Here is a 15,642-nt window from a genome sequence, read left to right as displayed (position 1 = left end):
TACAAACTTTAGTTATTTTTAATAATTCTACAGTTAAGCAGTAAGTTCCTTTATGCCTCATTTGATTTTATATGAGATAACTCTAACAAATTAAAAAGAAAAGTTTTCAATATCAAATGTTAAGCAGTTTGGCTTTAAATAAAATAATGACATGAAAAGAACAGCAGTCTCTTTATATCATTCAAATAACAAACTGTTCCACTCAAATTTACTCATGAGTAATTGTTGCATACATCCTTAATATTGAGATAACACAATTTAAAGAATATCTACTAGAGGAATGATTAATTTTGAAATTTATTTTTGACAGTTTTATTACCAAGTACACTTTTATTGTAGGAAATACCTTTCTGTTGTACTTTAATTATATTAGTAAGTTACAAGTCAATAGTAATAACTACAGTACTACTCTTGTCTTAAAACTAATAATTAACTTTAATGAGGCCTCAATCTTGAATCAGACAAACACTACTGATACAGTATACTGAACATCTTCTTTAAGTGAATTAAAAAAAGTGTTTCTTTTTTAATATTTCCTCCTCCTGTAAAACAATGACTTTGCAAAATGTTCAAATTCATTTTGTGTAATAGTATCCTTGTCTTTTCTGATTCTTAAAATCAAAAACAGGCATCATTTCCAAACAATTTTAGTAAGAGATAATATTCTAGATTAGTTTTATCATCATTTTATATTAGCTTTCTAAGTTCATATACATTTAAAAAAATTCTACTTATAAGTAATTACCACAAAATAGTGTGAAATGAAACTAACAAGTACAGCAGAAAAAAAACCTATGAAATTATGTAAAACTGAGAATAAAAGTCAATAGTCAATAAAATCAAAGGACAAATGGAAAAGGATTTCTCTTAATTAATGATATAACAGTAAGTTTTTCAGAGATAGGACAGTCTCAAACAAAATACTGAAAATAATGAGGTAAAATTAAACTAGTAAACAAGCAAAGAAAACATTTTTTAAGTGGAAGCCACTAAAGTTGAGCAATACAATGTATAATAAGGGTTGTATCATTTAGGTAAAAAGTGGCAAACACTGAAGTTAAATAAATTTGCTCAAAAAATCCTTTATCTTAAGAATAAAAGTGATAAATTCAAAATAAATGTTAAATTATGTTTTAATTTCAGATTATAATGTTCCTTGGAGTGAATGATTTACTAAAATTACTTTTTGAATACTTTTTATCAATTTTTAAGAGCATATAAAATTAGCTATTGAGAATAATTTAAAAACTCCTAAAAGTGATACTTTACTTGAATATTTAGGTTACTAATTAACATACAATACTTTTCCCATTCGATAAATACTAGCTGAGAATACTCACCAAGGAAGCAAAATCTATATAAATGACAATGTTAGATAATGTACCACATCCTTCTTTATTTTATTATGAAGTCATTAATAACCTCATTACATACTAAATTGCATATGCTTTGTTAAAAGTAAAAATCAATTCATTTTACTAATTAAGTAATTGTATCTTTGCATTCAAAGCCAAAGTCTGTGAGAAAGTGGAAATGTGCCCTACATCTGGGCATTTTCATTCCTGTTCTTGAGAAATTCTAAAACAAAGTAGCTCATTTACATCTTCAGACAATCACCAGTTACCACATAAACAGTTACAATAACTAATCCAATCATATGTGGCTAACAGAAGCCAAAGGTATACAAAAGTGGAAATATGACCTATTTCATGCTCTTTTACACTTCTTCTCAGATAAAGAATCCTAAAACAAAACAGTCAATGTGCACAGTTGGATAATTTCCAGTTACAATACAAAAAATTATGGTAATCAAGCTAGCAAACTCTGGATTATAGATACTAACACAGACACACATATAATGAATCATGTTTATAATATGTCCAATTTGTAGACAAATGAGCCATATTTCTTACAATAAGAACTGGTTATAAAAAAAAAACTTTTGAAGGTAAAAAATACTTCTTATGTAGATAACAATAACTCTATATAAATCATACAAACAAAAATATATTTAATCTATATATTCTGTATAAATTCACCTCATCCTGTATGCATTTTAATACAAACTTCTTCTCACTACTTACACATCCTTAGCCATCACCTAATACAAATATATTTTATTAAGGCACAAAAGTTTTCACTCTTAACATCTGGTAAAACATTCTCCAGACCAAATGGGTATATAAGCTTGTTTAGTTTCATATAAAACATTTACCCCAGAAAAAAAATGAATTATCAAAATCCTATACATACTCTGCAAGTTATCACAGAGATGGTATTTTTTAAAAATTAATCTACTATATGAATTTACTTGTAGGTTGACACATTCCAAAAGCATCAATAAAAGTGCCCACAGCTGTAAGCATATAGTGCCGTATGAATCACATTGGTTTTACAAAGTTTGAAATAAACATGTTATATATGTATAGACATATATACCAATGTTAAAAAATTATAATCAAATACTTGCTGTAAAACATAAATATAAAAACAGTATGTTGAAGTTATGTTATTATTCCACTAAATGCCACATATGCCCTATTTATCTAAGATATTTGGCTCCTTAAAAAAAATTTTTTTTCTAGAACAGTTACATTGCAGTGAATTTTTTTTTTGTTTTGGTACAGTAATTATGGTTATGGCTATGCATGCTACAGTCTGTTATGAACATATTAAAGAAATTAAGTATATTTAATGCCTTTCAAAAGAGCACAAATCACTATTTGTTTGCAAAATGCTAGAGAAATAATAGTGAAATTGAACTGGCTGAAGAAATTAATTGTAATAGCAGCAAGAATCCAATATTGTGTCAAATCTGTGATGGGCTGGCCTGCATCAGAAAACAGCACCAAGAAACAGTAAATGTGCATTTCAGAAACCAATAACTCAAACTTATATCAAAAATAATACCATTAGTTTGTAACAATCTATGTCTATTCAATAAATTTTGTCTTCTGTGATTGTTTGCCCAAAGATTTTGAAGCAGTGTTTGAAAAAGCCTTCTTATATAGAATGCAGTCAGTAGGAGATATGCCTCTCTATTGCTACTGCCAATAGAACATGTAAAAAATGATGGAGATCAAAAGACTAATCACCCAGTTACCTCTTTAAACCAAGCCATGGAGTTTTTACTGTGTCATGTTTTTTTTGCCAGGGATCACTGCCATATCACTTGTACTTCAGCTGTTCCTTTAAAAAGCAACTTGTGACCTAAGAAAATGTTATCATTAAGTAAGCAATTTACTCTGAATGCTGGTGACTAAATATAATACACCTATACACACTTCTGGGGTAAGGCCTATGTCTTTGCTATAAAAAATGGAACATGTCTCAAAGCATTGAACAGTTAGAAGTCAAAACTACAGAATTCCTGCATTAACACCAGAAAAATACAGGAACTTAAACCTGTTCATTCCATTAATAAATCACACAGCCATACTGCTCAATGATCAAGTGTGTAATTAACTTCTTAACCTGAAAGTCCAGCATCTGCTGCCCAGTAAGCTCACCCCAGTTATGTGGAGTAATACAAAATGGAGTATAATGTAATGATTCCCAGCTTTGTATTGTATTGATTCAGATCTTAAGCTGTAGTATCATTACAGAACTATGGAGAAAAATAGTAATTTGTGTTACACACTAAGGACATTGTTACAATGTACTATGGCATTTGCATCAGTTCAAAAGTACTGCCTAAAATACCAATATCTTCTACTTCTGCTGAGCTTTCATTCAGTTGCTTAAGGTACTTGAATTCATACCTGCAAAGTACCATGACAGAAGCATGACCTGCACTGCTGAACATGCATCATAATGGAACTTCAAAACATTTAGGACCAAGAAAATTATGCTGATCTGCCAGGACCAATGCAACCAATAAATGCATATTTTACCTTCCTTTTGTTATTTACCAATCTCACATTTCTTATTGTGCATAATAAGCATTGCAAAGTGAACTTAAACAGAGAATGTGTTCTACTCCTATTGATTGTAAAGTAATTAACATTGGTTTGGTCAAAAATGTAATGTTGTATTTTAGCTGGAAATATGTGTATGTGTGTGTGTGGAGGGGGGGGGGTAGGTGGCATTCATATTGCTATTATTTCATTTTTGAGTATCGTGATAAACATTTCTGGAGACACCCCCGAGAAGCAATATGAAGACATAATTTTCTTGTACATGTGAAGAAGCTAGCAGAGATCTTTCTTAAAATTGTACAATTTCAATATAGAAGTATCTACTGTGACATTCTTTAATGATGAGATCTTTTTCTTTCCTTTGTACATAAACCAACTACATCCTTAACTAAATAAATAACTTCAAATAGTGACTGCTATTTAAATATATCATATTTAAGTCTAAAGTACTTTAATATGATATATTAGTACGTAAGTCTAAAGTACTTACTGTAAGGTTGTGGCAATTGAATAAAAATTGATGTTATGTTTTTTTATTAATTAGATATTGATTAATAACAGGTCTTTATCCTACATTTATATCTAAGTTAAAAAGTTAATAATTAATAACTAGTTTTTATCCTACATTAGTGTCTACCTTGAAATGTTACTAATTAAAAATTAGACTTAGGTGGTCTATACACTGCTAATCATGACAATGAGAGTCAAGTTTATTTAGGAATTAAAACTTGATATACTAAAAGTGTTGGCCATTTCAAAAGCAAGTTTCATGTTATTAAACAAGCCATTTATTAGAAGGAGTAAAGCTATTTAAACACTCTAAACTGTCACAAGTGGAGCTATGTGGATAGTTTACTGTTACAAGTAGTACTGTTGTGCATGCTTAACTGTTATAGTTATTACTACCTCAGTATTTTATACTTATACAAAGTGCTATAGTACTGTTAAATGTAAAAATATATACTGATATTTTAAATTGTTACAAATAGTGCTATGCATAGGCTTTAAGCTGCATTAACACCAGCTGTGTATCTGCTTTACACTATTATAGGTAATGTTACATAAGCACTTTATATACAGTTATATGCAGTACTACTGAGACACCTTACTCTGTAAGAGATAATGTTATGCTGACACTTTATGCTGTCACCAGTAGTTTTATACAAGCATTTTACTCTCCTACACAAAACTTTACACTGTTTCAAATAGAGGTATGACAAAATTTTGGAGAACTTACACTCACCTGATAAAAGTTCACACATACTATAAGCATACAGTAGACCTACTGAGATTAAAATAAAACATTTATTTTCCCTCAGCATATATATGCTACTCAATGGTAACTTCAAGGTTATATTTTACCTATAAGAAAAACGCATTGCCAATAGGTACTTACCTCCTTACACATAAACAGATGTTCTCTTCAATGTTGACTGCTATGTGCAAAAATTCTTTTGCATGCCAAAAGCTTGACCTCTTACATATCCTATGTTCAACGTGGTTCAACTGCATCTTGCATGTAAATCAAGTGACAACACTCCATCAATAGGAAAATGACACACCCTTCTAAGACATATAACACCCTCTATTCAATTTTACCAAACTATCACTTTGAGCTCTGGCAGAAAGTAGAAGCACTGGTTTTCAGTGAGGAGGAAGGGTGAGAAATATGAGAGGAGGTAAGTACCTATCAAAACTATATTTTCAGTATAGTAAAAGTATAACTTTCAATAAGGTACATTACTTTCTGTCACATAAATAACTAGAATCCAACATTGAATAGGTAGGAAAACCAGTGTGATGGGGAAAAAAAAGCATCCAATAAACACCTTAAAAGAGAAGACCTTTGTATTAGCAGATCATACATGAGAGAGACCACATCACTTCTGTTCCAGACATAATCTTTGCCCATTGTGGAAAGAGATGATGCAGATATGAGCAGGAAATGGGAGAACATCCAAGATGAAGAGAACAATGGTTGGATAGGGATCTGAAATATCCAATATCCGAATTACAATAACATAGATTACATGAATGTGAGTGAAGGTAAAAGAACATATCCCTAGGTATTGAGTGGCTAAGGCATGACAGGCTGCACATGGAAAGTCAACTGAATCCAAAACCCAGCTGCCAGGAACCAACATCCACATAGCAGTAGAATGAGAATCATACTGTTGGTAAATCAGCTACAATCCATAACCCAGCCACCAAGAACCAACATCCATGTGGGTGTAGAAAAGAGGATCATACCAATGGCTAGTCAACTGCAATTTTAAACCCATTCACCTTGTGGGGGTAGAAAGGAGGATCAAACTGTCTTCACTTCAGGTTTAGCAGACTGAAGGGAAATCTATACCCACTGATTTGTGAACAGGACACATGATAGCAATATGATAAATTGTTTGACTGATCAGGGAACTCAACATCAGAATGATCAGCATAAGAAAGATGTCCCTGTAAAGTTCACTCCCACTCAATCTAACAGGAATAACCTCCAATGCAAAAGCTAATTTGCAAGTACCACCAACATGACCCACAGCACAGATGGAGTGAAAAAGACTATAAATAGGGATAGAGACACCTGCAATACAAGTGTGAGGACTTGCAATGATTTATTTCATCTCTGAATCCAAAACCCAGCCACTAGGAATTGACACCAATGTGGGGTTAGAATGAGGGATCCTAGTCAATGGGGTGAACTGCAATTTCAACAACTCACTTTAAAGCTACAACATTCCCTAAGATATATCTAGTCAGAGATGGAAATCAGATTCCCAAATGATCAGCATCACTCCCAAATGCAATAGAAAACCCATAGAAACACCAACACCAGAGAAAGTACAATGACTGACCATGAAAACCTTACTTTGAAAAGCAGATAAAACCTGATTTATTCAATTAAAGAAAAGACAAAGATGGGCAGCATATCCCCTTCTGCTTTACCCATGAAGTTCATGCATGAACATGGTCTGAAATGGGTGCATTAATGAAGCAGAAATATATTGCTAGCAAAAATCCTACAAGTAATCTTGTGAAACACCCTATCTCACCAGTGAGCATTCAGTGGCCATGGAAATTATAAGTATGAAGTCAACATAACCTGACATTGCAGATATGACTATATGAAGTATACCTAGCCAAGCACCACTCACCACAGGGTGGGATCTGTACAGACCAAAAAAAAGAAGAGGGATATTTTCCTGAAAAGTAAGAGATATACAAAAGATAGCTTACCCAGTCACAGTCTCCAGAAGTCTGAAGAATGGCCACAGGTAGAAGATGATAACCTGAAAATAAAGAAACAGTGATCTGATGCAGATAGCGAGAGATCAATGTACTTTCTATATTTCACATGCTTGACTGGAAATTTTCCTCTAGGGAACAATGGGGATGAGATGCCTGGGAAGAGGTAAGATACTTAATCTGGTAAGAAAACACCTGGAACAAATTAAGGGAAGAAGGAGACAAGAAAGTATAAGCCAATAAAATTAAAAGCTCTATCCAACCACGAATGCAGATCACTGACAAGAGAAGGAGGAAGGAAAATAGGAGCTTCTAATGGATCCCATGCAAGATTCCACTGACACTCAAGATCCACTGAAAAAACCTCACATGTATCCAACACTATGGGATAAGGGCTTCCACAGAAGACCACATCCACAAAAGCAATAGAACCTGTGAGCAGTAAAGGAATGGAGAAGTGAAAGCTCCATTGAATGTGATTGAAGAGAAGAAGGTTGGGCTCGACTAAGATGAGTGTTTAAAAATACCCAACTGGACCAGATATTGGGTACATATAAGGAATGACTTCTACTTAAATAACCTACCAAAATGAACTGACTCTAAGAGCAGCAGATAAATGTGATATGTGGACTTCTGTTTAAAATGAACTAACAGAAGCTATTTGTCCATGTAATAGTGTAAGCACAACCACCAAGCATGTATATGTTAAGCAAAAGCCTTTACTACTCGACAAAAAACATGTGGCCAAAGCAAGCACAAAAGACAGAGTGCTGAATTGATAAACTACACCATGATGAACAAACCAAACATAGTGCCTCAACAGACAAGATACTGGAATATGCAGATAAGCATTTATGATGTCTACCTTAGTTATCCATAAACCTGGAGAAAAGTGAGTGAGAAAAGTCTCCATGATAAATTAGGAAAGAACCAAAAAGTGTTGGTAGATGATATTACCTCCACAGTGATAACTTGGGCTTTGGAGTTCATTGTTAATAATGAATGATCAAAGATGACAGTGTTAAAATAACGAAATGAAACAGGGAAAGCATAAGTTATTATTTAAGTCTGCAAACTGTTTTAAAATTGAAAGTGACATTTCCACTTTAGAAAAAATGGCAAAAAAGAAGCACAGCACTAAGTTTAAAGAAAAAAATATGACAGAAGAACACAATAAAAAGCATCTTAACACAAGCACTGTCAAACAAGAAATGACAGTTCAGCAGAATTGAATAGAAAGTGTCACATACATCAGGAAGATGTGTCGTACTCTTATTCGTCAAGGGGCATTGCATGATGATGTAAGTGTGAGACATAGTTGAATGTAGAGTACATGGGAGTTCAAGACTTCTGGTAAGCAAAAAAAATTTTGCATATAGAGGACAGCATTGAATGAGAATAGCTATTTATGTGATTAGAGATCATGTACCTCATCAGAATTCAAGTTTAATCATTAAATTCATAATTCATTTGAGTATAATTAGCAACAAAAACTTTTCAATTACTTCTTAATGCTTGGCATTTAAAAAGTCACAATCTTATTGGAATTTAGAAATATTCCCCAAAATTTGTAAAAGAAATATTAATTTTCTGAGTTCTATTATATAAGTACATTTTACAAATTGCTAGTATTTTACCACAATAGTGATATTTTAATATTTTATTGTATTATAAAATAATATATTATCTAATTAAATGAATTCTAAATCAGAACTAATAGAACTGAATAAGTTCAATAGCTATAATCTATTTGTAATCTATTTGTTATAACTTTTCCCGCCCTTTAAAATTACACTAGAAATGACTAAACAATTTTAGATATAATATAGGGTACTAGTTATGGAGTTTTAGATGGTAATTGGAATATGAATTTAATGCATAAAAGTATTTACAATAAGTTTTACACTGTTACGTGGCTTTTATATCTTAAGTTATAGTTAACCATCACAAATACTGTTATGTGGACATATTTAAACTGAAAAAATAGTCCAGATTTTGATTATACCTTTCACAACAATGAATACTAAACTGAAGTATAAAACTGTACTAATTTACAATATATGTAACAGTATTCAATATAAAAATTACTATTGTTAGGTTTTTATAAGTTCATTCTTAGATATGCAAATTTTGTATTTTTTTCATTCATCACAACTCAAAGCAAAGGCAAAAAAAGATAAAAAGGTTAGTTATTTTGAGATTATATTTTCCACATTATATTTGCTAGAATTCTCTATACCAGCAAAATTAATATTTATAATTTTGTTTGTGTCATATTCAGTAGGATATGGTGCCTCATCAGGCAGTGGTTTATAGATAATAGGAGATTCAGGTTCTCTTTCTTGGCTTCCATTCAATTTCTTGTAGGCTGCATAAAGTCTAAAATGCAGAACTACTTCTGTCAAGTAATCATGATAATTGTACCTATTGAGAAAAAACACAATTTGTGCACAACTTTACAATCACCTTTGTATAAAAAAATCAGGTACTTTTATTAATAAATCTTAAATTCCATTGTAAAATTCAAATATAACTATTAAACACCTCAAACTATTTGTTGTTCACTTTATTAAAGAATATTATTATCACAAGTGATATACTATAACTTCAAAATTGCTTAGTGAACTATATTGGTGTCATCTATACTTTCTCAAAAGACTCATTGTAATTTTCAATCTAATTAACTAGCTAATTACCTACCTGTATATATATTTACATGCTCGTAGTATCATAAGTGAGAATTCTGTTACAAATCTGAAATACTGTTCTTAGCTCACTCTAAATTATACCATAGTTATTAGCACCAAAACTTACTTAGCAGCTTTTAGCCACTCCAGAGCATCATCTTTTTTCCCTTTCTCCATCATCATGAAGGCTAACTCAGCTGCAGCATATGGTGGAAGATGAGATTTGTCTTTAATCTCTCTCTCTCTATAAAATAATATTAGTTAGTTTATCTCAGGTATATCAATTTTATATTTAATCCTAAAATTACTGACTTTATTTATACAGTTCATGACTAATGAAGTCCAAATATTTCATTATATTTATGAATGTTGTATTTTAAATAAAGAAAATGTGAAACCACCAACTTTCAATTTAAAATACATAATAGCCCCATTAGCAATCAGTGGAAATAATTGCAATATTAATGGTACTTATATTTAAATATTAGTTGTAACTTAACTCTGTACATGTTATTAGGGACCTTGTAACCAGTTAAGTCCCAGTCCCACAAGTAATTTAGGCAATAAATAATTAAGAAATATATGTTTGAAACGTCAATGGAGTCCAGAAATTCTACAGCTATATATATTTTTTTATATCCACACATATATATTGCCCATACACATTTAACTGCAACCAAACATTTTCAGCATAGGGTTTGTTCTGCAAAATGCTATACTTTACTATACTAAATCCAAAACATATTCAACCCTAAAACATTAATCCAAAACAATTATTAGCACTCAGAGATGTTAGTGTAAATTATGAAACTCTTGAAATCATACCTTTAGAAAGTTTAACACATTGAAACATTTTGTTAGAATACTTAAACTTGCAAAATTAGTGAAAAAACACATGAACCACAAGTCTTTACATTAGCATTACTATGTGTATCTATATAAACACAAGAAAATTAGTTTAATAAACATGCTCATTATTATTAATCTTTCTACTTCTAAACACATTTAACATGTTCAATTCATATTGTCATTATTACAAAATTTTTACCTCACAATAATATAATAATACAGTGTTTAACTCTGAAGATTATTACTTTACGACTACCAACATTTTTTTATTAATTTGCAAGTTTATTAGTACAGATATATTAAAAGCTTTCTGTTTTTTATGAAAGTGTTATTTGTTTCTGATACACATATGTACATAAAATCTTTGTATAAGAGCCAAACAATATGAAAAGTCTAATTAATTCCATTCCAGACCCAAATAGTTAATTTTAGGACAGAAAGAAACCAACTAATATTTAATAACTTTTGACCAAAAATAAACTATGTAGATAACTACTAAAAATAATATATGATTTAATGAAACTAAACTAATGAAATTGACTAGAAGTATATAATGTAAAATTTCAATACAGAAGCAAATTAAAACCTATAATCACTAAAATGCACTGATTCACCATTTGGACCCTCTATGCTAACAATATTGTCCTCAGAAATACTAAATCTTTCTAGGTGTCAAACTACTGTGTCATAACTTTATTAATGTATTAAACTAAAAATAAATGTACCAGTATCATTGCAATGCATGCCATTAATCAATGATACCATATACATTCATTATAAAACTAGAACAGTTTACATCCAGCTTGTAATAAGCCTGTCTCCTACTGAATTTTTGCATGAATTCCAAGATACACTGCAACACACTGTTTATAAAGGTCGGCTGCAGTGCAGGCACACTTTCAATCATCTTCAGACCCAGTGAAGATTGACACACCTTTGGGCCACCTTCAGAACCTCTGAAAACAGACACATTGCCAATCATCTTGAGACCCAGTGAAACCACCTTAAATTACCTTGAGACCCTGTGAAGACAAGACACACCTTGGATCAGTTTGAGATTCAATGAAGACAAACATACCTTGGATTATCTTGAAATCCTATGAAAATAGACATACCTAGGATCATCTTAAAAACCTATAAAAGCAGACACATTTTGGATCATCTCAAGACCAAGTGAAGACAGACACATTCTTGGATCATCTTTAGACCTTATGAATATATACACATCTTGAACCACTTTGCAATTCAGTAAAGACAAACACAATCTGGATCATCTTGAGACTATATGAAAACAAATACACATTAGATTATCTGAGACCCAATGAAAATAGGTACACCTTAAATCATCTTGAAACCCTATAAAAATAAACACAGCTTGGATCACCATGACAGTCTTTTAAACAATGCAAGATTGTGCTATAATGTCTAGGTGCATTTATTAAACACAGAATATTGCAAAATGAAAGTAGTTACTTTAATGCATCATTTGTTTTTATATACCCAAAAGTTTTTTTCTATAACTGTAGCAATATGGTTTCTGTATAAATTGTAACAATTTTGGACTTGGTAATAATGGTTTGGTTTGTCAAAGCTTGTGTAAAGCAACACAAAGGTTATCTGTGCTGACTGTTCCTAATTTAGAAGGGATGGACTAAACAGAAGGCAGTTGGTTAATACTACCAATTGCAAAACTCTTGGGCTAATCTTTACCAACAAAAATTGGTATTTACCATTATCATATAATGCTCCCATAGTTGATCAATGACATGGTTCAAAACTGTGATTTGCTCTCAGTATAACAATGACTTAGCACAACTTTGTAAATACAGATGCTTCATTCACTCTTCAAAGCCATCCCAAATTCTACAAAATCCAAGGTCTTGATCAGTTGTACTGTTTAATTTACTAATTTAAATTAAAAAAAACAAACAGAAAACATTGAAATTCAAAGTACCAATGAGACAACAAAGTAGTAACTTCTAAAAGTATGATTTCCAAAATCACCGAATATTTCAAAACTATTTTGCCACTTGTATAAATTCGTGAGGCAGAAACATAATGGCAGAAAAATGAAGTTCTGCAAATAAAAGCATTTTAAATTTTTAGTTCAAGGTGTAGTATTGAAAAGATATTAAATGAGGTTATGTTATGACAGACTTCCATGGAAATCCTATACTCATCACAGCCATAACAAAATTCAACTTTGTCCATTCCAATATTTAATGCTGTCTGAAGATACAGTTTTAGCCTTTGTTAAATAGTAGATATATTCATAATCATGCCTTTACTGCCAAATTAGACAAAATAGTTCATGCCTCTTAACCCTATGTGCATGGGTGTAGTCAAGGTGTACATACCATGACTTATACTGCTAACTAAGCAACAGTTCAAGGTAGAGGAGAATAACTACTAGATGCAATATACAGGATAATGAAGAAAAACAGTAGAATTGCATTTCAGAGATTATCAAATGGAAATAATGTACCTAAGTATTTTTATCTTTTACATGAAAATCAGTTTACATTAAAATGTCTTAGAATATGAGATAGACTGATATCAGCAATTTACACGAATATCTTGATTGCAAATCCTTTTATAATGCATATTTTTGTGTACAACAGAATTGTACATCTTACTCAAATTTTGCTATATATTGTGAAGATTCTTGTAGTGAAATTATAGTCAACACTCCATCTACAACCAAGGTTAGTTGTTCACATTCAGGAAGAGGTTACTAGCTGAAGACTAAAACTAACTGATTTATTTACAACTAGCCAATACTGATTTTGAATCCTGATATTAAGAAATATTTATTTCTAATTTTAACTTGAATCAGCAGCAATTTTAAGTAAAAAAAAATCAAATATATCTGGCAACATACACTACTCAACTGATGTAAATGCACTTTATAGCTCTCTGATGATTGAATCATCAAAAGGTATATGTATTATTATTTACATGCAAGAACAGTATGTGCAAGGTGTTTCAAAATTTGTAATTTCCTATGTAACATTTTGTGGTTGTACAAAACATTTGGGTGCAAAATATAAAATACTGAGTTAGTGACTTTATATTTTTCAGTATTCATGTTTCTATCAAAATCTCTAAATGAAAATTAAGTATGTAATAACTACTAGGTTATTTCACTTGGCTAATGTACTATGTGTCTTTGGAAGATACACTTTGGAAATTCCCACTTTCTATATTAACCACCAAAAAAATACAAAAGAAAAGTAGTTTTTACCTGTTGATAATTTCTCGAAAACACTGTTCAGCTTGATCAAAATGGTTTAGGTACTTTAAACACATTCCTTGTAAAAGAGTTACCATCAAGTAATCATCTATGTCCTGTACTTCACCTACAAGAATACTTATTGTTACAATTATGAATACACAACCTTTAACACTTGAATTAACAATATTGGAAAAAAATCCTTAGATCTGTAGTCAAACAACAGAAAATTTTAATACTTTAATTATACAAAAGTGAATATCTTGCTAAATAACTCACTGCTGTAATAAATGTTATTTCTGATAATAATCCATTAAACAAAAAAATTAATTAAAATATTTTAAAAAACAACTAGACAAAAGTTAACATTTTCTTAAATTGAAAATCTATTTCTGATAAATTCTTACTTCCTCTCACATAACAGCTATTCTCGACTTGTAGTGCTTTATAGATGCACAAGGTTAGTGGCGAGCAAAAACTTGGAGTGACAAAAAACAGAGAAAGACACCAAAAGTGGGAAGGAAGGGTGGGAAGTGTAAGATAAGGTGAGAATCTATTGGAAATACATTTACAGTATTGAGAAATACTTACTTACAAAATGATATCTTACCCCTTCTCATACAACAGCTACAATCAGCAGTAGATGTAGTAGTAATATTAGACTCAGAAGTCACAATCATGAGTGTTTTTTAATAATAAAATTAAATGCAGGAAGCAAAACAAAATGACTGAACACATGTAAATTAAGATGTAAAAAGAAAAGTTTGAGATCTGAAGTGTAACAAACTAAAAAAAAAGTTCTCCAAAACAGAAGTAATTGATCAAAATTCCATGAGTAAAACTTGCGTAAAAATACACCTAAACAACATAAGTACCAATCAAGAAGTGACTTTGAGTTAAGCTGAACAGAAGGAGTCAGTTGTGCTGCATTCCTATTAGGGGAGGGTTACCACATGCTCATTTTCATGCAATAATGCAGTTGTTGCAATTGAGACCACATGAGTTATAGTGTGAGCATTAAAAGAAGTGAAAATGTGTGCATATAGAAGACAGTAAAAGTCGAGAAAAGCTGTTATGTCAGAAGAGATAAGAGATTGTATCAGAAAACAAATTACTTAAAAAAACTGAACAAGGCTTAAAAAAACCTACATAATATAATCATGTTTAAAGCAAGAGCAACAATAATTATAATTAATATTTGAAATATAATATACCATTGGCTTCCTTAAGCTCTGTTAAGTTTTTTTCAATCATGTTATGATACATTTCAAGGACAGCTGGGACTTTAGAAATGACAGGGAATCCATGCCACATATAGACAAACTCCTAAAAATAAAAATGTATGCATATGCACACGTGAATAAGTTAACTTATTCCAAGTACTTTTATTTTCATTAACAACAATGAAACTTTTAGTATAGATAACCAAAACATTCTTAGTTATAGCTTGAAGAACTGACAACTTGTATTTTTCATACCTACACAACTAACAAGTAAATTATTCTTATGTGTACATATTAACCAACCAGTGATAATTTTAAAGCTAATAGATTTACTTCTAAAATAGTTTACTTAGGTTAAATTAGCTAACACTATATTGTTTTATCAGAAGCACAGTTGTTACTTCAAAGAGGTTTTAAATAAATTTTTGTTATGTTTAATAAAACTAAGCATATATAATGCATGCATAAAAAATTTGTAATTCCTTTGGGAA

The 15,642-nt window shown here is 30.9% G+C and overlaps 1 protein-coding gene across 2 annotated transcripts in view; it reads right to left on the bottom strand.

The window, feature by feature from the left end:
- Window positions 1–1,383: 1,383 nt before the first annotated feature.
- The window catches only part of LOC143244832 (tetratricopeptide repeat protein 39B-like), a 69,131-nt gene continuing 54,872 nt past the window's right edge, over window positions 1,384–15,642 (bottom strand). For both annotated transcript variants that reach the window (XM_076490221.1, XM_076490222.1), the window contains exons 15-18: window positions 15,143–15,254; window positions 13,941–14,055; window positions 9,975–10,091; window positions 1,384–9,584 (exon numbers count right to left, since the gene is read on the bottom strand). In XM_076490221.1, coding sequence (XP_076346336.1) covers window positions 9,350–9,584; window positions 9,975–10,091; window positions 13,941–14,055; window positions 15,143–15,254 — 579 coding nt within the window. In that variant the 3' untranslated portion in view covers window positions 1,384–9,349. The remainder of the gene's footprint in view (window positions 9,585–9,974; window positions 10,092–13,940; window positions 14,056–15,142; window positions 15,255–15,642) is intronic.

Source organism: Tachypleus tridentatus, chromosome 2 (genome assembly GCF_004210375.1).
Source record: "Tachypleus tridentatus isolate NWPU-2018 chromosome 2, ASM421037v1, whole genome shotgun sequence".
NCBI lineage: Eukaryota > Metazoa > Arthropoda > Merostomata > Xiphosura > Limulidae > Tachypleus > Tachypleus tridentatus.
The sequence above is the reverse complement of the archived record's forward strand: the minus strand, read 5'-3'. Positions and strand labels throughout refer to the sequence as shown.